The following is a 27,455-nucleotide window of genomic DNA, read 5'->3' on the forward strand; positions in this document are numbered from 1 at the left end:
CTCAATGATGAAGTGACTTTATTTTATTTTAGAAGTTTTTACTCGGCCCACCAAACTTTTTTTTCTAGATTTTTGGCCCACGACCCAAAAAGTTTGCCCATCCCTGATATAGTAGTTGCTTGTTATTAAATATTGTTTTCTGATTTATTCAGTTACCTACAATTCATTAACAATTCAATATATTTAAAAACAATTGCATAAAAATTTATTTTCAAGTAACAAAATACACATTTTGATTCAAAGCCAACATTTAGAAGTTAAATAAAATGTATAATGCTGATCACTTTTCATTTTTGTGATTCATTATTATTAATAATGTGGTGAATTCTTTTGTAACATTCTTAATCTTTGTACAAGCTTGATGTCTGCTCTCTTCCAGAATTCTTCCAAGCTTTCATTCTCTTCATTGTCACTTTCTGTTAAATCATTTTGAATATGATATTTAGAATCTTTATTGTTTAAAAAGGAATTTGGAGGATACTTAAAACTTAATTTCTCTTCATCAACATTTTTCTCTTTATTTGAAGATCCAAAACTAAAAGCTTCATTTTCCTGTAAGAAGTAAATAAATTATTATTAATTGAAACATTATTTAAATGTAGAAAATTAATAATGAATTCTAATAAATTTAATCAGTTTGTCAAATTAAATTTCAGCTAAAAATGATTCTAATAAGATAGTTTAATTATGTTTATATATTAATAATGTTCTTAAAGACAGTTCCTGGGGCAATAAAATAATTCATCAATATTTTCACATTTTTTGCATGTTATAAACATATATGTGAAATATATTCTTAATTTTTTATAATTTATAGCAGGTGAAAATTTTGAGCATGTGTAAAAAAATAATGTGGTCACTTCTAGATCATCCAGAAGTTTCTGAAACACAGTTTATAAGCCTACAAATTTTTAAAAAATAAATGTATGAGACAAACTATTAGGTAACCTAGATTTTTTATAAATTCTAGAAAGTTACAAAAATGATAAGTTTTAAGATTAAAAAATTGTATTTTACAGTTCAACAACTGTTAAAATTCATATGTCTTTCCATGACTTTAAAAACAATTGTTCTAATTTGTTCCTAACTGTATTAACTCATATTCCAAATGTTAAATTGTGGTGTGATAAAAAAAAAATTAATAATAAATACTTCCTGTTTGAACATATTTCTGATTTTCCCCTGCTCTCCTGAAAATTCTGTTGAGCATTTCTTTTGTTTTTCATCATGTTTATGTTTCAGCTTTGATGTTGTAAATATTTTAGACTTTTAAGAGGATCATATTCTGCCTTTAATAGATTTAACTGCTTTGGTTTATATTAATTATAAAGCAATTCTGGTTTTTAAAAAAAACAATAAAACTTGCTTTGTTAGATATTACTGTAAATATTTCGTCTTGTTTCAAGAAATGTCATTCAAATTATTTCAAAGAAAGCTCAGAAAAAGTTTTGTAACAGTCTTAAAATAATCATTTATTGCTTAATAATTTAACTATCATGAACTGTAACCAGCTTACAAAAATGATGAGTGAAACCGATTCGTTATGTGGGAAAGTAACTGCATACAACTATACAATCAAATGGAGATTATCAACAGTAAAGAGTTAAAATGTTTTACCAACAGATGATAGAGCCAGTAAAACTTTTTATTTTTTACAATGAATTATTTAATAAATTATTTACAAATTTTTTATTTAACTGGTCTTAAAATAAGTAAATTTAAAAAAAAAAAACTTAAGTAATATTTACATCATTTTTAAAATTAAAAGAAAGGTTAAATGATAGTTAAAACTTATTAATTTGTTAATATACTAATAAATTATTGAAATTTGTTATGCTCCTTTAGTACAGGCAGAGACACACTTGTTTCCCCCCTTCAAGAAATCTTATAGAATATAAGAGCAACTTACTTGTAACAAAGCTTTCTCTATTGCTTCTTGGTTATCTTCATCAATTGCAAACTAAAAAATAAAGTTTGAATTTAGAAACCCAACAATCATACAATTAGAAGAGTAAGGAAAAATCTACTCATTAATAGAAGTCTGTGATTTTTTTAAAATCTAAACTCACATTTGCTTTTTTTTTTTTTTTTTTATATAAGTCAACAAATCTCTATGATTAATTTAAGGCACAAAATTAATTTCATTCTGTTAAAAAGTCTAGTCTCTAAAGAAGTTTTTCTATATCAATATGACATTCTCATCGAAACTTTAAATTCATTTGGGAAATGATTGCTTTTTTTATGGTCCACACTACAGACTACGATTTGCCTATATATTAGTATACATAGATACATTTTAATAGATACATAATTTACATAGATACATAATTTTTGTGTGGTTCCATTTTATTAGTATTTATCTCAATAAAAACATTTCAACTGTTCAAGCAACATTGTTTACACATTATTTATTAATCATAAAATTAGCTTGTCATGTTTATGTTTACTGCATTTACTAAAATATTTTCATTTTGTTGTAAAAAATTAAATCTGTTAAATTTTCTACTATCGTAACTTTTCATTAAAAGTATACACATAAAAAAGATAATTCAATGAAAATTATCAAAATATGAGTAAAACAAGTACTTGAGTGGTTATATGATTTTAAAAGTTTATTTTTAATTTGTTCTAATTGCATAAAATCTTAATGTAAAATTTTACACAAGAGTTCATATGATATTTTTATAATTTATTTTAATTTGTTCTAATTGTATGTTATTTTAAAGTAAAATTTTACACAAGACAAATCATAATTATAGAATGATAAAGAAAAAGTTGAGTATTGTTTCAACCTCTCAGTACAAGAAATAGAACAAAAGAATGAATTTTTCAGCATTAAAAAAATTGCATATAAAGGTTGACAAACAGCAACCTTTTTAGTAATGGAGTATTATGTTTAAAAAAAAAAGTTAATTACACTGTTTTCTTTATGTAGAGCATAAAATGCCAAATTACATTTTATTATGCATGATTTCCTGTGAAAATTAGTTTCTTGGGTATATTTAAAAAAATTTTTTTTGAAAAAGTGCCAGTTAAAATTCTCAACTCTCACATAATGTAACTAAGCATTACGAGATGAATAATTAAGTATAGAAATGCATGGTGAACAAAAATAAATAAATAAAGATAAGATAAATTAGTTTATTTATACAATTACTATTTTTGAATTTATACAATTACTATTTTTGAGTTTATGAAACTTACAACTTTATTTTAGCGAAGGTTTAAATTTTAGAATTTTCTAGAAGAGTTACTATTAATTTGAATTATTTAAAAACTAGCAACAAAAGCATAAACTATACAACAGTTTAATAGTTCAAAAAATTTTTTATAATAGAAAAGAAAAGGAAAATGAAGAAGAAAAAAAGCTATAAATTACATGTTTTGTAACTAAATAATTAACTCAATTTAACTATGTACCTTATCAATTCCTTCAGATTTAGAATTCCACCAAAGTCTAAGAAGTTTAAAAATTATCTTTAAAATGAACCACACAACTCCTAGAATACTAGTTCCAAGCATGTAAATGATTTTAAAAATCACAGCAGTATACATTGATGATTTATCCAAGTAACTTTTGGGGCCATAAACTTCCCTTTCAGATTCAGAAATCTGAAGAAAAGACAATGGTGTAAGTTTATCTAATTGCTATTTATTTTTAATATCATTTCTCAAATAATTTAATTGAAAAAGTCATTTTACAAACAATTAACAAAGGAATTTTTCGACCTCAATTTACTTCTTTAATCAATACTGAACTTATGAGAAAATGTAAGACTAAAAAGCACAAAAGACTGCAAGTGCAGAAGATAATGAAGTATGACAAAACAGAAAAGTACTAATTTGAAAGGAGACTTTCACAAATACAAACCATGAATTAGGCTGTTTAAAAATTGTGTAAATACACTTTTCTTTATTTTAGATTCATTCCCATTGACCTTTTATTATCAGCAAAACCAAAAAATTCACAACTGAAACGTAAGTTGTGTATCAGAAATATTAGAAAGAACAGTCAACAAACTTTCATTTTAGCAAATAAATATTCTGTAGCATTTAATAAACACCAACTATAAAACAACACCAGCAGCTATTAAAACCAAGATAGGAACAAGACTGACAAATAGAAGAGTACACATGTCTACGAAGCTGTAACCAAACTTGGCTAAGTGCAATGACACAAACAAGAACCTTTAATTAAATTTTAAAAAAAAGGAATAAAGTCAAGGAAAAATGCACATTGAATTCCAATACTCTTCTAGACGAATATATAGATTGAATCAGAATAAAAAAGTACTCCTCCTTTCTAATTGAACTGGCTTGAGAGGGATTTTTTCTTTTCTTTTAAACTTTATAAGGAATTTAGTGTCTTACTTAAATATTACTTATAACCTTTTAAACTTGGTCATCACAAATAAGCAAATCACCCCTTTTAAATGCTTACATAATATTTGAATGGTCCTTAAGATAAAGTTTATATTGATAAAGCAAATGAAACTATTTTTAGCTATAAAATAAAGAAAATTAGAAAGCAGATATAGGTCAAGAAGTTTTGAAAGCTAAACTGGGAGTAGCTTTTAATTGGATCCATTGGTCGAGCGTTAATGTAAAATATATAAATATAGCGGTTGAAAATAAAAGACAACAATTGAAAAGGAAACAGATAGTAATAAGATGAAAGATTTTTTTTTAAAATTAGATTTTCTTTCACCATTCATTTCTTCTTATAAAACAGCAAAAGATCAGAAAAAATGAAACATGCTAGCTATTAGTGCCTGATTTACTTCGGCCTTTTGCCAAGTTGTACTGCTGATCAAAAATACAATCAATGGGTTTTTATTGCTAAACAAAGGCAAAAAAATAAAATCCCCACGTTAGTTACATATATGACAAGTTGGACTTGTCCTCTCTATATTCTTTGCTAAAAGCAATGTTGCTGGAAAGACCTTAAAAGTGCTCCTTACTAAGACCAGCTCATTTTTTAGATATTTTATTTTACGTTGCAAAACCTTTTTTACAAGCAGTGTTAGAGCAATAGCAATTAATTAATTGAATTCAGAATGCATGGAAGGGATGCTATTGCCCTATATCGACAATCAAAAATATATTACTCACTGCTTGATTTTTGATGTGATTATCTTGCTTTAACAAGCAGGGAAAAAATTAAAAATTTTATATGAGTATTTTTACCCTTGATTAAAATTTTGAGGTAGGAAACTCACATCCAAGATATGCCTCGATTCATATTGGCATACTCAGTTTAAAAATACTTAGTACAACCTGTACTTAAAATTTATATTTCTGTAGCAAATATTAAACATGTAAATTAAAAAAATTTTTAGTTAAGAATAAAGAAAATGGGCAATAAGAAAAGTTGCAGACTATTAATCCTTTCGCGACAGGAAGCGCAAACACGTTCTTATCGCTGAGGCCGGCAGTCTCTCTCGCGAGTGTCTGTCCAGGGTCGATTGATTTTTTAATGCAATTAAACCCACAGTAATATTAAGAGTATCATCAAGACATGCAAGGTTAAAAAAGTGAATTTTACTGATACGGAAAAAATATTACTTTGAAAGTACTGTATCTTTTTTAGTATTTTAAAATTAATTAAATTATTTTGAAGAAACAAATTGAGTGTTAGAAATAACTTCAGGTTATTTTAAAATTAAATCCAAAGAAAACATAAAAAGAAATTAGATTAATAACAAAGGTTTGGAAAATATGATATGAAAACTTATTATCATACTAAGGCAAACATATTTCATAATAAAAAATATGACAGAAATAATCCTTTCATTTGAAAAAACTTTTTCTATAAATTTTATCATCAATCAGTTCTTTCTTTGATATTAATTTACTTTTTGTGTAAAAAAAAGATAAAAAACAAAGGTGATTTGTTAATATTATACAGTGAAACCTCTCGGGAACGGCCACACTCTGTTCCATAAAAAAATGGTCATTGATGGAGGTTGATAATTCTTAGAAGTTACGGCCATTGACTTCAAAATTGTTATCACGAACGATTTTAATATTAGTCAATGTCGTTTCCTTGCCGCAGAAATGCCACTTCTGTGAGTGCCATTAAGAGATGGATCAATTAATAAAATTTAGCCTCTATAAAAATGATCTCAACTAATAGAATTATGAGTAAAAACAAATTTACTAATTAAGTTTTTTATTTAAGTTTGCATTTAATTTTATATAATAAAAATTAATTAGCTTTAAAAGATGAGAAGAGGTTTGTTTATTTGAGATGCTTGTTTTTTCTAAAATAATTTTTTTTCTTAACTTTCAACTCTAAAAGTAAATTATTAATAGCATCATTTTTAATCCATTTTGACTGCAAAATGAGGTTGTAAGCCTCACACAAATATTTTGAATATATTTTATTCTACTTATTTTATTTGTGAAATTTTTCCGTTTTGATATTTTTTTGTGTTTCCTTATTTAACCTTTTAAGCAGATGTTGTTGGGAGAGGTTTTAATGGTCTCTTCTAAAGGTTTTCTTCAAAACAAAGTCTATGGAAAAATTTCCATTCCTCCCAAAATTTGTTGTAGATAGAGGTGGTCTTTTCTGGAGGTTTCACTGTAATAAGGTATTTTAAGAAATGAGTACTCTATTTATTTGTTCCTTTTCTTTTGGAATAGAGCTTGTTTGAATTTCTTCAATTTGTATCTGATTTCGATAGGTGGGGGGATCAATCCTTTCAACATCTATTGGATTTTCAAATGCCAAGTTATTTTCCAAATTCCGAAATTGAGTTTCAACTTCTTCAACAGTTGGCTCAATCATACGTGCTAGATCAGGCCGACAGGCAGTCTTAAAAACAGTAAATAAATTTATAAGGTTTATTAAGGTTATAAACATATCAAATATGAGTAACAAGTGCATAAATCTCATCTTTAAAATTTATAGTAAAAAATCAAAAGTAAATTAGGATGGACATAGTATTAAGAATATAATACATTTATTATAACCAGGGTTGGCATTTCAATCCAGAAAAGTAATTTCTTCTAGGGCACTGGAAAAAAAACTAGATGAAGTGGAAGAATATAAAATTGATCAAAATTCACCGATACAACTATTTACTAATAGTGAATAAATGAATTGTTCAGGTTTAAAATAAATATAATTTAATAAAATACAAAAAAATGTAAGAACTTTTCACAAATATTTTTTTAAACATCTATATTCATAGCATTTATTTCAATTTTAAACAGAATTTTAAAATCATGATATCTTATTAAAACAATTTATTTTGATTTAAGTTACTCCTAATTTTTCTAAATAAATATGTATACTTATATCTCGACATGCATTTATATTATTTTTAGTTTACTAAATATTCGGTTTAAGAACAGAATTTTCAATAAAATATTACTAGAAATAATAAATAACACTAGAGATAATAATAAATAAAATATCAATTTATAAATCATTACTTTGCTAATATTTTTTTCAATTGGTCAAATTTTTTTAAGGCCATTGTATTTTTTATTAATTTTTGATATTAATTTTCTTTTTTACTTAATTATTTTTTTCTCTGATTTAATTAACAGTAAAATATAAAAAAATTTTCTCCCTAAAACTATAATATTAGTAAATCTTAAGCAAAATATTGCAAAGCTATCAAAATGTTAGGAGGAAAAAGAAAATTCAGCTATAACATTTATATTTGAAAACTTACAAATTTTATTTTTTGAAATAAAAGTTATAAGTTTCGACAGATTAAAAAAGCTTTAAAGTTGTTTAATCACTTATTTGCTTATTTAAAAAAAAAAATTAAAGTTAATGTTGTTTTAAAAATAAAAATTCTTTAATTTTAGAAGAAGAAAAAAATAAATAATCTATAGTAAAAAATTAAGTATATTTTATAAATTATTATTTGCTTATATTTTTATGATTAGGTATGTAAAATTACAATTTGCATTAAAAATATTTATTTATTTAAATACCTTTAGCATACTATCTTAGAATTGTTTAAAGAAATCATACTTAACAGTATTAAGTTTGAAAATTAGTATGCTGTTTGTAATTACGAAATCATTGTGTGATTTGTAATATAATACATAAAATAAAGTGATTACGATATTTTAAAAATTCTTTATATATAATTATAAAAATAAGCTTGATCTAAACTGTTTTATTTAAAACATTGAAAAAAACAGCAGCTGTATTAATTTCTTAAGAAATTCATTACATTTGTTTTTCTTTCCAATTTTGACTTTTTATTTTAACTTAAAAATTATTTATTAAATGACTTGGAAATATTATTATAATTGAAGTTATATTGCAATTATAAAATATTTAAATTTTTAGTTTAATACACTCTTTAATAAAAAGAGTTTCCTCCACTTGAGTTGGAAGAAACCTCCTAGGTCAATGTCCTGATTAAAAAATGTAGGTCCTGTACGCATAAACTTTAATATTTGTAGGCACTGGTTGAAACTTTAAACATAATTTACCTTCTGTTTATTAAAAAAGGGGTTTTAAATTACTTAAAACATAAATAAATGATGATAGATTTGTAAATGTGAGCTTACATTTCAATTTTTGTTCTCACATAATTCCAATAACAATTCTTGAGGAAAATACTATCAACACAACTACACAGAGAAATTTATATTTTTTTTAACATTCTATTGTTTCTAGAAAAACAAGCCTCTCAACCTTATGATAAATTAAGCTCTGCCTATATCTCCCGGCACGGTTTTTTCCACTGTGTAAGAAACTTACCATCCCTGATTACAACAAACAAAGAAAAACAATTCAGATTTAAGAGGAAGCTATACTGAAGGAGAAGCATTTAGTGGCAATTTTTGTTTCACCTCTATTAGAATTTTAAAATTTTAAGTTCAGATAAAAGTGAATTCAGGTAAATCTAGAATAAACTATGAAGCTTCAAATGCTAAAAAAAATATTTTCAAAATTTTAAAATGCAAACAAATTATTGAGGGATTACATCTAAACTACATAATCGGGCCACAATTTGGTTTTGTTTCAATGTTTTGAAGAGAAAAAAATAAAAAATTCAGAAATTAGAAACTTTATGATTTACTCTAGGCGTACCTTAACTTAGAATTTTTATTTAATTATGTAGGTGACAGAGAATTTGCTAAGAAGGATTACTCGTACAGCATAGCATTCCCTTTAAAGAAAAAATTTTATAAAAGTAAACATCACTTAATGGCAAGAGATAATTAAAATTTATTGAAAAATCTCCTTTATTAGTCACCTTAATTATTTCTAATATCTATTTCACTACTTTTGCTAAGTAAGCAATCATGTACTTTTATCACTTTTTTTTTTAACTACTAGCAGTTTTCGAAACATTTAGCAATACCCTTATCTTGTTTCGTATAAATCAGTCACCAATGTCATATTATATCTTTCAATCCTTGCATTATTACTACTGTTTATTCTTAAAATTCACCTTAATAAATATGCTTCATCTAAAAATAAAAATAAGTCTTCCTTTTTAAATACAAAATATCACTCAACCAAATTTAATGTAATAATTTTAGATATTAAGATATCATTATAAATAATTTTTCTAAGAATTTATTAAAAATAATAAATAATATATATGCTACATCTAAAAATTTATTTAAAATAATAAATATGCTTCATCTAAAAATAAAAATAAGTCTTCCTTTTTAAATGCAAAATATCACTCAACCAAATTGAAAGTAATAATTTTAGATATTAAGATATCATTATAAATAATTTTTCTAAGAATGTATTAAAAATAATAAATAAAAGCAAACTATTGAGTTTTTTTTAAAAGAAAATAATATCATTAAAATTATTTGAATGCTTTTGCAGCATTTGAATTTAATTCATAATTAAAATACATATTATTTTTAAAGTAAATATAGAGAACACAATTAGGTTGTTCATAAAAAATAATTTTATAATGCCGATTCACCTACAGAATCAATTCTTTTTATTTATAATATTCTTCAAATTATGAGGTTAATTAAAAAAATTAAATTGAAAATTTAATGTTTTTAATTACAACTATTTTTATTTCACACTTTGTATTTAAGGATAAAAATTATAAATAAATCTAGAAGACCATGTATCAGTTATGACATCAATGCTTCTGATGTAAGGATATCACTAGAATACTGAAGCGACTGTAGTATCATACCTTATATTCCTCTTATTATAATTTAGTTATTTAAAAGTTTAAATACTTTAAATAAGAACTTATATCCATGAAAGGATTAATGTTTACATTCTAGAAGATATGTATCTTTTATTCACATCTTGATATTTTTCACGATTTTCCCTGTCAATAGTAACACTCATTTTTTAAGGACTACACTTTTCCCAGTTAAAATTCAAAGAAAATGAAGAAATAGCATGTGTTATGCTATAACTTTTTTTTTCTTCTTTTCATATGCTATAAATTTAAATTTTATCCTGATTTTCATTAAAAAATTATAGCATTGTGCAGAAATTTATCACTTCAAATTGTGATATGACATTGAAGTATAAAACATTTATTAATAACATGAAATTTTAATTGAAATAATTCATGAAAAAATACACATCTTACCTGATGTTCCATTAAAAGAATTATAGGAAACAAATCATTGCAAAATTCACAAGGAATCTCAATAACTGTAAAAAAAATAAAACTGTTAAAAATGATTAACCAGTGTAACTAGAAAAAAATTAATTGCATGCACAAAAAATTCATATTTTCTACATCTCTATAGCTGTTTTTTTATTATTTTTATATATAAATAATATTCGCTTAAGTGTCAACTGATTGTGAGGCCTACAAAATTAGGGATGAACGAAGACATTCAATAAAAGAGGCAATGCATTTTCTATGATTCACTTCTTCCATGAACAATATTTTCAACTTGAAATTTATAAGAATACAAAATTTTGACATAGATTTTCTTATTACCTGGTAATTTTTTTCAAAAAATACAGATTCAACACAAACAACATAAAGTTGGCAGTAATTTAAATACAATAATAAAAAATGAAAAAAACTTTTTTTTATATAAAGGCCAAAATTTACCGACCTCAAATAAACCTATCTAAAAAACACTATCAATGGTTGGTAAGAAGAAAGAAACCTGGTCATGACAGTTAAATTGGAAAAAATAAAGATGAGGGGGAAAAGAGTTTTATAGAGTAAAAAGAGTGAGGTAATTATCAGAAATCATGAACAGAAGTAGAAGAAAAGAAGAATTGTTAAAAATACTGCAAATGGTATGTTAGCAAACAAACAATAATTACAAGCATATTTAAAACTTCAAAATAAAGTTCAAAACATAGGAAGAATGTAAAGGATATTTCCATATGAATTTAGAACTACTAAATTTATCAAGAGATTTAAATTCAAGAAAATATATTTGGTATGATAGCAGATTATAAGTTTTACATTTTAAGTTAGATTCTGTGATATGTATCTGCTGATAACAAAACTTATTGGTCATTTTGGCACAAGTACCAATAGGGAAAGTTTTCTCAGAATTGTAATAAATACTTATTTTCAATACCATTAAGAAATTTTGGGGATATTTCCATATCATGATTTGTCGTGCCAACTACAATCCCCAAGGTGCCAAATAGATTTTAAACTTGCAATTTAAAAAAAAATAATATATATATAGCTGTTCGCCCTGGGGGTGGCTACGAGTTATACCTTTCGATTTGGCCCCTTTCTGTGATGTTTTCGTTTTAGTTTCTCGCGGGCCACTGCCCGGAAGTTTCCGAGATTTGGCGAATATTCTGCCACAGATCATGATAAGGAAATCTCCCCAGTACCTGTTTATACCAACTACAATCAACAAGGTACAGATTGGTTTTTTAACTTGCAAAAGACATTAAAAAAAAATCTATTAGTTATTCCAGAGGTAACTTCTAAGCCATTACCTTCGAGTTGGTCACCTTATGTGGTGCTTTACCCAGAGATCTATTGATTGTTTTGATGTAGGTAACATTACAAGAATCTTCCTCATGTCACTGCCCGGAAGTAATACCAGGGCCTGATTACCGAAAAGGCACAGGAAGCAAGTGCTTCCCCTGTAAAATTCTAGGGGGGCCCCCAAATGACTGAAATTAGGGGCCCAATTTCTTATTTTTGCACTGCACTAGTGAACGTTCATTTTCTGCATTGAAAAGAAAAAAAAAATCGGTTGAGATCAACTCTTTCAAATAATAAATTAAGTGGTTTAGCCCTTTTAGCAATAGAGAGTGATATTACAAATAGGTTACAATTTGCAGATATTATTGAAGATTTTGCGAATTTGAAAGCGAGAAAAAAGCCTATGTAATGGTAACCTATGAGTTTTCTTATTTTTTTTAAAATCTTTCTTCTCTATCATGCGTGCTCAATTTAATTTTACTCTGCTTTTTATTGTTGAACTAAACACACAAGACTTTTAAATATCTATCAGTACAAAAAATATTTTTGTTTCATGTTTGAAAATTATTTGGTATGATTTTTCTGGTGCAGTAGCAATAATTTATGCTGAATTAGAATTTTGTGTTGTTTTGCCGCTAGTAAACAAATTGGCGTAAAATAAGAGACTAATCTTGCAAAGAACCTTTCGTATAACAACAAGAAATTTTATAATTTAATTTAGTGAAATATTTAAATTTTGTTAACATGTTTTTGCTACTATAAAGCACGTAAAGAAGGGTTCAACATGATTGCATAGGATCTCTGTATTCCTTTCTAAGGTTCTAATAGTTTTCACATGGTTCTCGTCTCTTTAAAATGTATTGTTTATAGGCGAAAAATATCAAAAGTTTCTTTTGCTCAAGTTAGGGGGGCCTCAAAATCCTATTATGCTTCCCCTATTTTCAGAGGTTAATCGGGCCCTGAGTAATACAATTGTTTTGGAGCAGGTACTGAAATCTTTTCTGGGCGACTGCCCAGAAGTCACTAATGCTTATAAATATAGAAAGAAGTGAGCTAGCTTGATCACTGCATAAAAATCTTTGAGTTAAGTATCTGAAATTGGAAGAATCTTATCTCTAAATCTATAACTATATCTCTTACTTATGAAATACTAAAAAAAATTCTTTCGTGTTTTCCTTAGAATAAAATTCTTTTATAGTTCTTTGATAAATTTTCTTGTTTTCTCACAAGGCACAAAAAACAAGGGCTTTGTTTCCCTAGATTTTTAAAGTTTGAGTAATCAGCTAAAACGCGAGATCAACGGTGGTCGAAAAAAACTTGGAGAGCTCACTCCCATCAGAGCTAAAGATTTCTAACTAATACGAAAAAAAAGTTCTAATTTAACACAAAACGAAAAAATCAAACTTACGATTAGCTTCATCAAGAAAATCTTCATCTCGATATTCCATTTTCAAGTCCAGTGATATATGGTCAGTCAATTAAAATAGTATATTTCAATTTACTACAATAAATTATCACTAAAAGCACAAGTTTGAATTCTAAGCATAGAAGCTGTTTACTATTTAAATTAAATTTACCGTTAAAAACATAATTCTACAAGTTACAATAGTAATTAACAGTTATCATCAAATTAGAAATAATTTACAATTGCTTTAATTGTAAAAGTTTCAGTTTCATTTCATAACCACTCCGCTCTTAAATGGAACAAGATTGAATATTTAGTATTTGCTTGAACCTAAACTACCATCATTTTCAAAATTCCTCTCCATTTTTGTAAAAGAGCATATATCTTTTCCATATTCATGCTTAAGTTAAGAAGTTGAAAAATAGAATCAAATTTTATTTATTTATTAAAGTCAAGGGAATAAAATTAAATTTTAAAAGATTGCCAAGAACAATCAATCAATCAATAGTCTAAGTTTCGGTTTCGTTATTTCAAACTTCAAAGCCACCAGCTCCAATAGTTTTGAAAACTTCGACTGGAAAAATATGTTTCAGGAAATAGGATCTGATTTACTGTGAGAAGCTATGACATAAAATAAATCTAGGTAAATATTGATATGTAAATTTCTGGTACTTTCATCTTTAGCACATGATAATTTTAATCCCCAATACTTAGGATAAAACAAATGATAATCAGTAACGGCAGATTTAAATCTGTATGTAACTTCTTTTTCATCAAATTCTGTATCTGAACTAAATCATCTGTAAATGGCCTTTTCAGGTTTTAATTTAATAATTTTTTTACATTAAATTATTGAACATTTACTATAGAGTTATAATGTTGAAAAGAAGTTACATTTTTTAGTTTCCTTAAATGCATTTTTTAGTTATTATACTTAAAATGTGTTGTTTTTAAAAATGTTCTTAGGGTTTATTAGAATGTAATATAGGTGCTCTCTTTACTAGTGTTGTGACCAGTGCCGGATTACCTATTAGGCCAGACCAGGCCATGGCCTGGGGCCCCCAATGATTAGGGACCCGGCGATGGAGATGGGTTTTTTGAAAATAAATGTTTAAAAATAAAGAAAAACAACGATTTTTCTGAAAAAAAAATCAATTTCAAATCTATATATTATGATTATAAAATGTTATGAGTATGTTTTAGTTCTAATTTAACAAAATAAAGTAAAATTTAATTGATTATTATTTATTTTAAATATGCTTTCTTAAATGAAAAGATATATAAATACTTTTATATTTGAATAAATAAAAAAATGTAATCTAAGGGCCCCAAAAACTTTAATTGCCAAGAGCCCCGCGTACCCGTTAATACGGCACAAGGTTAAGGACCCGTTAATTGGGCATAACTTGTGACATAATTTTCTCATTACACAAAAATTTATTATTGAAAATATTAAATACATTTTTCAGTTATGTCACTGCAACTTACAAAGTGGATATTTGGTGTATCATTTTCTAAAACTCAAATCGTTACTGTTTCTTCGTCTAGATTAAAAAATGAATTTTAAATTGCTTTTTTTTTTTTAACTGATTACTACAAATTGTTTTAAGAATGGGTTGCTTGTTAAAATAAAAACTAATTTTTAAATGAGACTTTTTATTTCAAAAATTATTAAATGGGTGACACTGAAATCAGTATTAGGATGAAAAATCTTAAACACCAGAAAAAGGAATTCGTAATTAAAGTTGAGAAACATAAAGCAATGGTAAGTTTGAAGTTTTTACAATTAACATGTCTGTCTTATTGCAATATAAAATCATTCGAAAATAATAAATAACTCCTTATATCTAACAAAAGAGAAAAAGAAATTTTTTTTTTGGACGCACCATATTGTTCCAGAGGTTTAAAGACACAAACTACTAATTATCATTTTAACCTGTGATCATTTTATTTATATATTGTTGAATTCATTTAAATACTTTATCTTATTATACTTTCTCTTTTTAATACTTAAATTAATAATACTTTAATCTATAACAAATTAATTTAAAATACTTTAATTAATAATAAATAAACAAGTTGACATGGAGAGAACTTACCCATACTGATCTTCATTGTGAATGTTGGCGAACCTCTTATGAATCAGTCTACCCTGTTTCTGTTGTCTTTTTTGATCTTATATACTATACTCTTTGTTTGATAAAACTATTGCTAAATACTAGAAAGGTCACATAAGAGATCGAACTTAGACTATGGACTAGTGATTAACCCTTTTTTGGTACGTATTTCTTGACACTTTAATCAAGAGCGTTTATTTATATTTGCTAAGGTTCTTTACACTAATGAAAGTTTCCACAGTATTTTCAATCTAATAAATTATTTTGGAATTTACGATAAATCTATTTGAAATATTTTATTGTGATTCTGAATTAAGTGACGATAAGCGTTACAATCAAAGAGATGACAAAATCGTGCTTCCCAGGCAATTTTACAGTATGCTTTTTTATACATTAAATTAAAATGACAGTTTTATAAATTTTTAGGTTCTTTTGTATTTTTAAATTTGATTACACCATCTATTCTGTTAATCAGCAGAATAACGGAGTGTGATTTGTTTTTCAACAACTACATCCTCATATAATTTCTTGGGGCTCATTATTAAGAATGTATGGAAAAGGCTCTTAGAAAACTTTGAAAGAGAAAAAGGTAATTTTATGTTAAAATATTAATATAAATTATGTACCTCAAATTTTTATATAATTGCAGCATAATAATCTTGTAAAGTTGCTTTAGCAATAAAACAAAGAATGTTAGAATATTGCCCATTGTATGCAGAGTTTAATTCTACATTGACTGATGAGACTCTGGTGGGCCCTGGCTTCTCAAGAACGTTCTCCAGCTTTTTGTTCTACAGTACCAATGAAACTTTTCCTTAGCATCTAACCATCTTAAATTTTGTTTACCCTTTTTTATTAGTACTGGCATTGAAGATTTTTTTTTTTGTGTTGTAACCTTCATGCTTCTTAATGATGTGGTCTGCCCATTTTATTCTTGTAAAAAAAAAATTCTAGTTTAATACTATTGCAAAATATTCTTTAAAAAAATGCGTCAGATCTTTATTTTTGAATTGATAATAAGTTTTCATTTTGCTTTTTTTGGAAACTAATAAAATGGCCAAGTGTCAGGATGATAACCTAAACAAGTTCTTATCCATGCTACATTTCATCATAATATTGAAATTATTAATCTTAACGATAGACTAATTATCACTTAATCATTCTATGTATATAAACATATTTACTAATCTAAAAGACAAAACATTAATTCCTTTAAATAATAAGGGAAAATATTTATTATAAGGACTAAAAACTTTTTTGTCTAAAATTTAATTTTCCTAGTCCTAACAAGGGTTGAAAATTTTCAAAATGTGTGTTTGTTTTTTTTTCGAACTTTAAATATATGTCATGATATGCAATGTATATGATTGAATAATTTAACTTAAATAAGCTAGATGGAAAAGTTGCTAAGAAGAATTATGCTACAAATTAATTGATATTAAATAAAAACATTCGCACTTATAAATGATAGTATTATTCACTATATGAAATATTTTCACTCACAATTGCTAATAAAAAATTAAAAATCAAAGGGCTAGTTTTCCTGTGCATATATTCTTAAGCTTTTCTAGTCAAAGCAATCAAGCATGTTATAAAGTGTTGTGTAGTATTTGGTGGGAGAATTTTAAAATTTTTATTTTCGATGAAGTTTACTTAAAAATTATTTACAATTTGTATATTTGATTGCTGTGGGATGTTAATAGGAAATAAATGTTCAGTAAATATAATGTTTTTAAATTCTTATAAGTATGCATTTAATTTTGATAGGAAGAATAACAGAATTACAAAGCAAAGCCTGTGTTGATAAACCTAATGTATCAATATTGAATAAGCTTAAAGAGGAAAAGATAAATTCAGGGAGAAAATGGTATTCTAAACTCCATTATTTTTTCTATTTTTTGTTTTTAATTACTCAGATTTTTTTTATAGCAAAGTAATAATACATATTTTATTTACTTCATAACTTTTTTTTATAAAGTAAAGTTTTCCCATTTTGTTTTTTCCCTTAATATTTATCTTCATATTTCATCCCCCCCCCCTTATTTTGCCAAGTATTTTTTCTGAGCAAGTTTGTACTTACAGAATTTTTATCTATTTGATTCAGTCTCAGTATAAGAAATTAAATTTTATTAATAACTGATACAAATGTTCTTATTCAGGTGATATAAAACGTTTTATTATTTACTTTCTATCAAAATAAAAAAAACATTCGAAAGCTGATTCCAGAGAGGATGCAGTTGTTTTCTATATCTGATCCAAACCTAAAGAGTATTGAACTTTGATGTTACATCGGTGTCTGTTAATTTATAAATCATTATCATTCCACTTTATTTGTTAATGAGCTAAATTGACATAAAAACGAAAGGATAAAATCAGTTGTGATGCCTAAAGTCAAAGACCTACTAGTAATTGTTTTGCATGTTATGTACAAAATGTTCTATCACCATTAAAATTTGACGTTGATTTTATTGCCTTTTTATTTACAATCATTCGGATTTACAAAAATGAAGACAAAAACTTTCATTAAATTCCATATTTAAGTACAACCTTTTGCAGTTGTCGAGATTCTTAACTTATTCCAAAAAATATTTTTAACAATATAATAAAATTAACTAAACAAGCAGTTTAAATAATTAGACAAGCTGAAATCTTTTAATATTTCGCTTTGTTTTTGTAAAAATATAGATGGTTTTATCACCAATTAGTTCTTTGAATAGTATGATTTTAAAAAATATACTTTACTTAATCTTTTTTTATAAAAGAAATTTTTTCTCTCAATATTTCGAATTTTTATTAGTTTAGCCTACGGCTTTTGAAAACAAAACAGTGAATCCATTGGATATAGAAAATTTTGAATTGTTGTCATGCTTAAATAACAAATCTTATTTTATTATTTTTTTAAAAAATCTATGGCCACATAGTAGTTGCCTGTTATTAAATATTGTTTTCTGATTTATTCAGTTGCGTACAATTCATTAACCATTCAATATATTTAAAAACAATTGCATAAAAATTTATTTTCAAGTATCAAAATACACATTTTGATTCAAAGCCAACATTTAGAAAAAGTTATACAAAATGTATAATATTAATCAGTCTTTATTTTTGTGAACTGTCTTAATCTTTGTGCAAGCTTGATATCTGCTCTCTCCCAGAATTCTTCCAAGCTTTCATTCTCTTCATTGTCACTTTCTGTTAAATCATTTTGAATATGATATTTGGAATCTTTATTGTTTAAAAAGGGATTTGGAGAATACTTAAAACTTAATTTCTCTTCCTCAACATTTTTCTCTTTATTTGAGGATCCAAAAGTAAAAGCTTCATTTTCCTATATAAAGTGAATAAATTATTATTAATTTAAACATTATTTAAACATAGAAAATTATTAATGAATTATTATAAATGTCATCAATTTGTCAAATTAAATTTCAGCTTAAAATGATAGCTTAATTATGTTTATATTAATAATGTTCTTGAAGACAGTACCTGGAGCAATAAAAATAATTCATCAATATTTTCACACTTTTTGCATGTTATAAACATATATGTGAAATATATTCTTAATTTTTTTTTTATTTTTTATAATTTATAGCAGGTGTAAAAAAATAATGTGGTCACTTTTCAATCATCCAGAAGTTTTTGAAACATAGTTTATAAGCCTACAAATTTTTAAAAAATAAATGTATTTGACAAATTATTAGGTAACCTAGATTTTTTATAAATTTTAAAAAGTTACAAAAATGATAAGTTTTAAGACTAAAAAAAACGTATTTTACAATTCCTTTATTATACCTCATTTACAGTTGCTGAGACAGCTAAAATTCACATATCTTTCCATGACTTTAAAATCAATTGTTCAAATTTATTCCTAAGTTGTTTGTAAACTTCATTACTCATATACCAAATGTTAAATCTCGGTGTGATCGTTAAATCTCGGTGTGATCAAAGAGAGAAAAATACTTCCTGGTTAAACATATTTCTGATTCCCCCCCCTCCCCCGCTGTCTTAAAAATTCTGTTGTGCATAACTTTTGTTTTGCATCATGTTTATGTTTCAGCTTTGATGTTGTAAATATTTTAGACTTTTAAGAATTATGTAATTCTGCCTTTAATAGGATTAACTGCTTTGATTTATATTAATTATAAAGCAATTCTGGTTTTTAAAAAAAACAATAAAATTTGCTTTGTTAGATATTATAGACAATATTTCGTCTTGTTTAAAGAAATGTGATTCTATTAAATTATAAGAAAGCTTAGAAAAAATTGGTAAAATAAGAGTCATAAAATAATCATTTATAGCAATTAACTATCATGAACTGTGACCACCTTACAAATATGATGAGTGAAACCGATTCGTTACATGGAAAAGTAACTGCATACAACTATACAATCAAATGGAGATTATCAACAGCAAAGAGTTAAAAAGTTACAACAGATGATAACAACTAGGAAAACTTTTTTTTTTACAATGAATTATTTAATAAATTATTTACTAATTTTTCATTAAACTGGTTCATCAAACAATTTTAAAAAAACTTAAAAATATTACATAATTTTTAAAATTAAAAGAAATGTTAAATGATAGTTAAAACACATTAATATACTAGGTTATTATTGAAATTCATTATGCTCCTTTAGTACAGGAAGAGACACACTTGTTTTCCCCCTTCAAGAAATCTTATAGAATATAAGAGCAACTTACCTGTAACAAAGCTTTCTCTATTGCTTCTTGGTTATCTTCATCAATTGCAAACTAAAAAATAAAGTTTGCATTTAGAAATCCAACCATCATGCAATTAGAAGAGTAAGGAAAAATCTACTCATTAATAGGAATCTGTGATTTGTTTTAATCTAAAGTCGCATTTGCTTTTTTTTTTATAAGTCAACATACCTCTATAATTAATTCAAAGTACAAAATTAATTTCACTCCGTTAAAAAGTCTAGTCTCTAAAGAAGTTTTCAATATGACATTCTCATCAAAATTTTAAATTCATTTTGGAAATGATTGCTTTTTTTTATGGTCCACACTGCACAGTATGATTTGCATATGCTATGCACAAGTATACATAGAAACATTTTTTCATAATTTTTGTGCAGTTCCATTTTATCAGTATTTATCTTAATAAAAATATTGCAACTGTTCATGCAACATTGTTTACACATTATTTTTTATCATATAATTAGCTTGTCATGCTTACGTTTACTGCATTTACTAAAATTTAAAATATTTTTATTTTGTTATAAAAAAAATTAATTCTGTTAAATTTTCAACTATCGTAACTTTTCATTAAAAGTATATACAGAAAAAAAGAAAATTCTAAGAATTATTTATTAAAATATGATTAAAAGAAGAACTTAAGTGGTTATATGATTTTAAAAGTTTATTTTCAATTTGTTCTAATTGCATAAAATCTTAATGTAAAATTTTACACAAGAGTTCATATGATTTTTATAATTTATTTTTAATTTGTTCTAATTGTAAGTTATCTTAAAGTAAAATTTTACATAAGATAATAAGATAAATCACAATAGAAATAAAGAAAAAGTTAAGTATTGTTTCAACCTCTCAGTACAAGAGGTAGAACAAGAATGAATTTTCAGTGTAATATTTTAATGAGTGAAAATACGAATCGCGATGTTAGATATTTAAAACGCAGAAAACCTGATCATATTGTCTTATTCTTTAAATTGCACAAATGCGGATCACGGTATGTGATAGTTAAATCACACTAATACGGATTACAATGTGTAATTTTTTTAAAATGCACGAATGTGGTTAGTGATTTGTAATTTTTAAATTGCACAAATGCACAATACGGATTGCACTATGTGATTTTAAATTCACACGAATTCAAACAGTGAAGTGTAATTTTAAATCCCAGAAATATAGATTACAATGTGTGATTTTTCAGACTGCATGAATGCGGATTGCAATACATAATTTTTTTAAATCCGACAAATATAAATCTTGATGTGATTTCATAAACCACACAAAAGCGGAACTAGATACCTGGTTTATAAATCGCACAAATATGGATCACTCTGTGTAATTTTTAAATCACGTTAATACAAATTGTGATGTGCAATTTTTAAATTACATGAATATGATAAGATTTTTAAAAGATACTGATACTGATAAGGGATTTTTAAATCAAGTGAATATGGATGTATTTCTTAAAATACAGTACAGAACCTCTTATTTGGAAACCAGAAAACCGGACCGAAATTCCATAAATTTTCCCCACCATCGCTCTAAAAAAAGGAAGAAAGTATAAATTTCTGTATATATTTTTAACTTCATTATTTTTCCCCCCTTTATATCTTATTAAACTTATATATTATGCGCGACTTTATCGTTTTTTCTTCTTTTAAAAACTATTTCTAAATAATGTTTTTTAAGTTAGGTTTGATAAACAATAAAAAATGTCGTTTTGTAGCGTATCAGAAAACCGGAAAAATCAGTTATCCGGAATAGCGATGGTCCCGATCGTTCAGGATAATCGGTTTTCTACTGTAGTATGAATAAAAATCACAATGTGTGATTATAAATTCGCATAAAAAACGGATCATGATGTTTGATTATTAAATCACACAAATGCAGATCCTGATAAATGATCTTTGAATCACAAGAATACGGATCACGTTGTGTGAATTTAAATCTAACGGATATGGATCCCAGCATGTAATTTTTAGATCACAATAATATTGAAGGCGCTGTGTATTTTCAAAATCACATGAATACAAATTGCGATGTGACATTATAAATTCGCACAAGTATGGATCACGATATGTGATCTTTTTAAATTTACGAAATGCGGATCGCGATGAGAGATTTTAGAATCACTTGTATGCAGAACACGATGTGTGATTTTTAAATCGCACAAATATGGATCGCAATGGGTATTTTTTAAATCACGTGAATACAAATTATGATGTGTGATTATAAAGTGGCACAAATATGGATCAGGATGTTTAATTTTTTAAGTCCGACAAATGCAGACTGAAATGAGGGATTTTTAAATCAGGAAAATGCATATTAAGATGTGCTATATTAAAATCATGTCAATACAAATCGCAATGCTGGATTTTCAAATCGCTCGACAAAATTAATGGCTCCAATACCCCAAATCTATAACGAACTGGGAGTTTCTATGATTTTTTAGCATTTATCACTGACAATCATGATTTTCCTCAAAATTTTTTGATGAAGGTCGAAATCAATAAATTTCCGTGATTTTCTATGACATTCCAGGTGCACGAATCTCTGGTTTTTAGCGTGAAAAACATGCTGTTTAAAATGGAAATAAAACAAAACTACAAATAAAACTAAAATACATTAATACAAAACAAAATAGATGACATAGTAATTAGATTAGTAAAATTAAGGTAGATAAATCAGATAACAACATACTTTTGTTTTAGAATCACTTTTAGAGAAACCTGCAACAACATAAAACACAATATGCATAAATTAAGTTAAAAATATTTTCACTAAAATCAATTTGTAAGTGCTAAATTTTCAAGCAATCAACAAATCTTAACAAAATACTTGAAATATTTATAACAAATTCAGTATAATAATACTAGGAATATAATTAGCTTTTTTTTTTCTTGAAAATTTTATGTATTAGACAAAAGTAATTTTTAATTATTTCAGAACAAAAATTTTTATTGTTTTGGTATAGTTTAGAAGAGTAACATATATTTATTCTCATTTTACAGAGAGAAAAAAATCAGTTTTTGTGTGCTTAGATAATATAATTTTATGCTGAGATTATCTCAAAACTTGTATCTTTAACAAATGAATTAAAAAATTAATCATCAAAAAATAAATATTAAGTAACTACAATAAATGAAAGAAACAATAATGGTGGTTGTGGGAAAATAACTAAGTAAAATGACAGTAAAAAGCACAAAAAAGTAAATTACGTAAAAAAATCTTATATTAATTAATAAGTAAAGAATTCTGCCACATTTTATGGCTTCTTCTCAGGACTCAAGCTTCCCGATAAAAAAATCTATATCATTATAGAAATTGCTTAGCTAGACGTTCAGAGTAATTTATCTACATTATTTTTGCTATATAAATACACTCAAGAGCCAAAACATTATGACCACCTTTTAATTACGAGTTGGCCCACCTTTAGCCCGCAACACAGCTGCAACCTGCCTTGGCATGGATGCCACAAGTCCTTAGTAGGTGGCTGGAGACAGATTGTACCAGATGTTTAAGCAACGGTCACTCAAATCCGAGATATTACCACTTAGTGGTTTTTGAACTCTGAGCAGCCATTCCATGACATCCCAAATGTGTTCCATCAGATTGAGATCCAGTGAGTTAGTCGGCCAGGACTGAAATTCAGCATCATGTTCCTGGAACCATTCCAACAGAATTTAAGCCTTGTGACACGGGGCGCTGTCCTGTTGGAAAATTCCAGCTGAAAAAACAGAGGCCATGTAAGGGTGCAACTGGTCTGCAATGATGTTCAGATACTCTGTAGCATTCATGGTCTGCTCTACCATGGGTCCCAGAGACGCCCAAGAGAACGTCCCCCAATGTATAATACCGCCACCACCGGCCTGGGAATGACCTGCTGTACATTGAGGGAGCAACTGTTCACCTGGAAGACGACGCATCCTGACACGGCTATCGGCTTGATGAATGACAAATCGTGATTCATCTGACCCGGCAACTCTCTCTCACTGATTCATTGACCAGTAGCGATTTTCCTGATCCCAGCGCAGGCGTAGCCAGCGATGACGCTTGGCCAGTAAAGGCACACGAGTGGGACGTTTTCTGTGTAGTATACCCAACAGTATTTGCTGAACAGTGTGCTCTGATACTATTCTACTTGACCCTGCATTATATTGGGCTGTCAGCTGAACCACTGTCTGGCTGTGGCTTCACCAAGCGAGACAATCTCCGGCAACCTTTTTTTTGATAGTGTGAGGACGTCTAACATCATGTCGTCTACTGCTGGTTTCATCTTCATTCATCCACTTTGCATAAGTACTAACAACTGTAGATCGCGAACAACCCACGAGTCGTTCAGTTTCGGCTGCCCTCTATCAAAGTCGCTTAGATTCGCAGCCTTTCCTATCACACACAGAAGTAAGTGAAAGAATGATTCTTCAAACTCTCCAGCAACAGTTAAATACCACTTCCACCTGATCACGTGCCTTCCACGTCATCCAGGAGAGTTCATTGCAAAATGTAGGGGTGGTCATAATGTTTTGGTTCTTGAGTGTCTATAATAGAACTACAATTGAAAAATATCTACAACTTCAATAGAAATAAAGTAGTAGGTATAATAAGCTGATAATTATTGGTCCATTCAAAATTTACTATCCCAAGGTTCTTACTTTCAAAAAATTGTATGGTGAAACCATTTATTGCGGAAGCTTCTACAAAATGGATGCTCTCATTATGGAATATTTTTTTTAATTTGCAAACAATTGGCAATGGGCAATTATGCCCAGCGGTTGACTCCTTACACCAATTTATTTATCATTCTATTCCAAAAAGCACCCCTTTAAATATTTTTAAATTCATTTTTTTCCGTTTTTTTCCTTCTGTTTTCTCAATATTGAGTCAAGTGAGAATTTACTCTGATGACAAACTGAGATAACTTGCTTCTTTTTGTGACACTTCTTAATCTGAATGTGCTGAATTTAAATCAAGGGAAAGCAGCAAAGAGAAGAGCAATGATGAAGTTGTCCCACAGAATCACAATGATTTGTTTGAAGATGATGAGCTTCAGAATTAGAATCTGCCATCCTTTTTATAATACCATAAGTAACTTTACACCATGTATGCCACTAGCCAAGTATATCAAGGAAGAAACAAATTTCTCTATTGACCATGAAGTGACTGAATTGGATTTTTACTTTAAGATGTTTCCCAAAATCTTATTAATTTACATTGCCTATTGTACAAACAAAAGAATAAAAATTGTAAATGAACACGAGGAAGCAAGTTTATCATTAGACAGTCAAAGGCCAAAACACATCAAAAGACTAACCAATTCGAAATAATAACAGTTGTTGGAGAAATGTTGATCATGAGCTCATTGGTAAGTCAATAATTCACAGGGAAGTAAAGCCATTCAAAAAGTGATAAGTATGGATTGCTTCCTCTTTTTGATTTTAAAATTATACTTCATTTTCTTAGAGATAAGTTTTTATGCAAGATTGGAGTTTGATCGTTATAAGGCTACCAGCTATAAACCTACCCAGTTTCAAATAGATAGGTATCAACTTCGCTAGATAGTAAGAGTGTTTAGTGTGCCATGTTGACCATAATTATGTTGTTGATCAAGAAATAGAGCCCAACTATCATTACTTCCACAACTAGCTGTTGTGAGAATGCTTCATTTTAAGGGTAGTTTGATTTTTTTCCAATTTTTCGAAATATCTTCGTTTGAGTAAATAAAAACCCACACTAGTAAACAATTCAATGTGTTTTTCAACCACATTAGAGACTTACTAAGAGAGATCACAACATTAGATTTCTGTGCTGTAGGTCAATTAGAAAATTCAGCTCTTCAGAAACATTTCTTTGTCACATATTGTAGTGAACTTTGCAAAGAGCCAGATCTTCCAATTAGCTTGAAACATATACATCAGAAACATAAGAAAACTTTTTCTAAAAAAATTTAAATATTATACCTCCATAAAAAAACTCATCTTGACCAGATTTTGAACTTATCTTGATTAATTTTGGACACACAGTAAAATGATCTCTTTCACTTTCTTTAGGGAATTCTTGCTTACAAAGATGACATTGTTTCATAGACAGAGAACAAGTTAGTAAATGTTTAGAATAAGAATGTTGATGAATTTTACTCTCACAAAAAGGACATTGTTCATATAATGCTTCCTTTTCCTAAAATAGAGAAATAAAGGAAGTATAACCGTTTGAAAATCACACCATTTTTTTCTATAAAAAACAAACACAACTGTCAATTACAAACAAGAAATACAAATTGCTTAAGAGAGATTATAATAACTAACTAAACTATTAGGAAAAAACTTCCTAAGGAAAGTTATGTATTTTCATAACATTTAAAAACAATTTATCGACAAAAATTATTCTACATAAATATCAAAAAAAGCTCTTAACATTTTTTAAATCAATTTTAAAGTTTTATTGTGTTTTCTTAAAATTAAATGACACTGTTGAAATCTTTATTGGCGATCGAAATGGGCTGCAGGTGGCGTAGAGCAGAACTCTTTTCCTATGACAACACTTCACATGCTTTCCCCATTAGCGTGTGGAAAGTCATAGAGGAAGGAAGTACGTTAGTTTCTCTCTTGATTTTCATATAGATTAAAATCTTTTAACTTGAAAAACTATATGGAACTGAAAACTACATTAAACATAGTTCTAAAGAAAAGTATCATGGAAATTTTAAAAAATATTTTTATTAAATAAAAAGGAAAAATATTAAGAAAGGGGAAAATATCGTAGTACATTCCTATACAACTGAAAAGAGAAGGAGAGGGAAGGGAGAAGGGCTAAAGGCATGAAACCGGTCTCTCCCCAGATGGCGTATTCGAGTGTTGCGATCGCGAATAAATTGTTGCATCAATGAAGAGACCAATCCTTATTATAAAAATAAAAAAGTAGGCTTTTTCTGAAATTTAAATGGAAAAAAACTAAATATTTAAAATAAAAGTTCTTAAAATATTTTAATCATTTTTGTGAAGAGTTTTGTCAACAAAAATAAGCATATCACTGCTAACCCCAGCGATGTACAAGTCAAAGAATGCACTTTATATCCGGAAATTCACCCACAATTCAAAACTTATATATAAGCCGACGTGACAAAATAAGATATGCTATGATTAAAAATAAAAGCTCAGGTCTAGTGTAGTAACGGTAGTTGAACAGAGGTTAAAAGAAGCATAGACCTACCCATGTCGCAATTAGACCTTTTAAAAAATTTTTACATCAGTATTAATATAAAGTTCAATTAGTGTATGAAGACACAAGTGAATATGAAGACATCAGAAGTTTGGACAATGTATTAAATCCAGATCT

At 27.1% G+C, this 27,455-nt stretch overlaps 2 protein-coding genes and 1 long non-coding RNA gene across 6 annotated transcripts in view; 1 reads left to right on the plus strand and 2 right to left on the minus strand.

Annotated features, from left to right (window-relative positions):
- Positions 1-182: 182 nt before the first annotated feature.
- On the minus strand, positions 183-13,742 carry LOC107451979 (uncharacterized). 4 transcript variants are annotated; one of them, XM_043051108.2, is made up of 7 exons: positions 13,300-13,727; positions 10,563-10,627; positions 9,068-9,146; positions 6,614-6,817; positions 3,421-3,612; positions 1,910-1,960; positions 183-552 (listed from the first exon to the last, which is right to left on the minus strand). In XM_043051108.2, exons 4-7 carry the CDS (start codon positions 6,788-6,790, stop codon positions 310-312), a joined length of 663 nt encoding a protein of 220 aa, XP_042907042.1. In that variant the 5' UTR covers positions 6,791-6,817; positions 9,068-9,146; positions 10,563-10,627; positions 13,300-13,727; the 3' UTR covers positions 183-309. The 4 variants fall into 4 exon arrangements, with proteins under 4 accessions (XP_042907042.1, XP_015923721.1, XP_042907043.1 ...); XM_016068235.4 differs by lacking the exon at positions 9,068-9,146 and having other exon boundaries at positions 13,300-13,598; XM_043051109.2 differs by lacking the exons at positions 6,614-6,817; positions 9,068-9,146 and having other exon boundaries at positions 13,300-13,742.
- A 2,176-nt stretch (positions 13,743-15,918) lies between these two features.
- Positions 15,919-17,877, plus strand: LOC139425725 (uncharacterized). The gene is made up of 2 exons (XR_011636886.1): positions 15,919-16,002; positions 17,181-17,877. It is a non-coding gene; the product is annotated as an uncharacterized lncRNA (long non-coding RNA).
- Positions 17,878-18,404: 527 nt separating this feature from the next.
- The window catches only part of LOC107451978 (uncharacterized), a gene marked incomplete in the record, with an annotated part of 60,877 nt that continues 51,826 nt past the window's right edge, over positions 18,405-27,455 (minus strand). Inside the window, 4 exon segments of the mRNA XM_071181605.1 lie at positions 18,405-18,741; positions 20,115-20,165; positions 22,824-22,852; positions 26,081-26,297. Of these exon segments, the coding sequence (XP_071037706.1) occupies positions 18,502-18,741; positions 20,115-20,165; positions 22,824-22,852; positions 26,081-26,297 (537 nt within the window).

This window comes from Parasteatoda tepidariorum, chromosome 6 (assembly GCF_043381705.1).
Source record: "Parasteatoda tepidariorum isolate YZ-2023 chromosome 6, CAS_Ptep_4.0, whole genome shotgun sequence".
NCBI lineage: Eukaryota > Metazoa > Arthropoda > Arachnida > Araneae > Theridiidae > Parasteatoda > Parasteatoda tepidariorum.

Coding starts and splice junctions, on each gene's coding strand:
- LOC107451979 (XM_016068235.4), bottom strand. CDS start 13,339: ATGGAATATCGAGATGAAGATTTTCTTGATGAAGCTAATC. Junction 10,628..13,299: donor TTTTCTTGATGAAGCTAATC/GTAAGTTTGATT, acceptor TTTTTTTTACAG/TTATTGAGATTCCTTGTGAA. Junction 6,818..10,562: donor TTCTTTTAATGGAACATCAG/GTAAGATGTGTA, acceptor ACTGTTTTTAAG/ACTGCCTGTCGGCCTGATCT.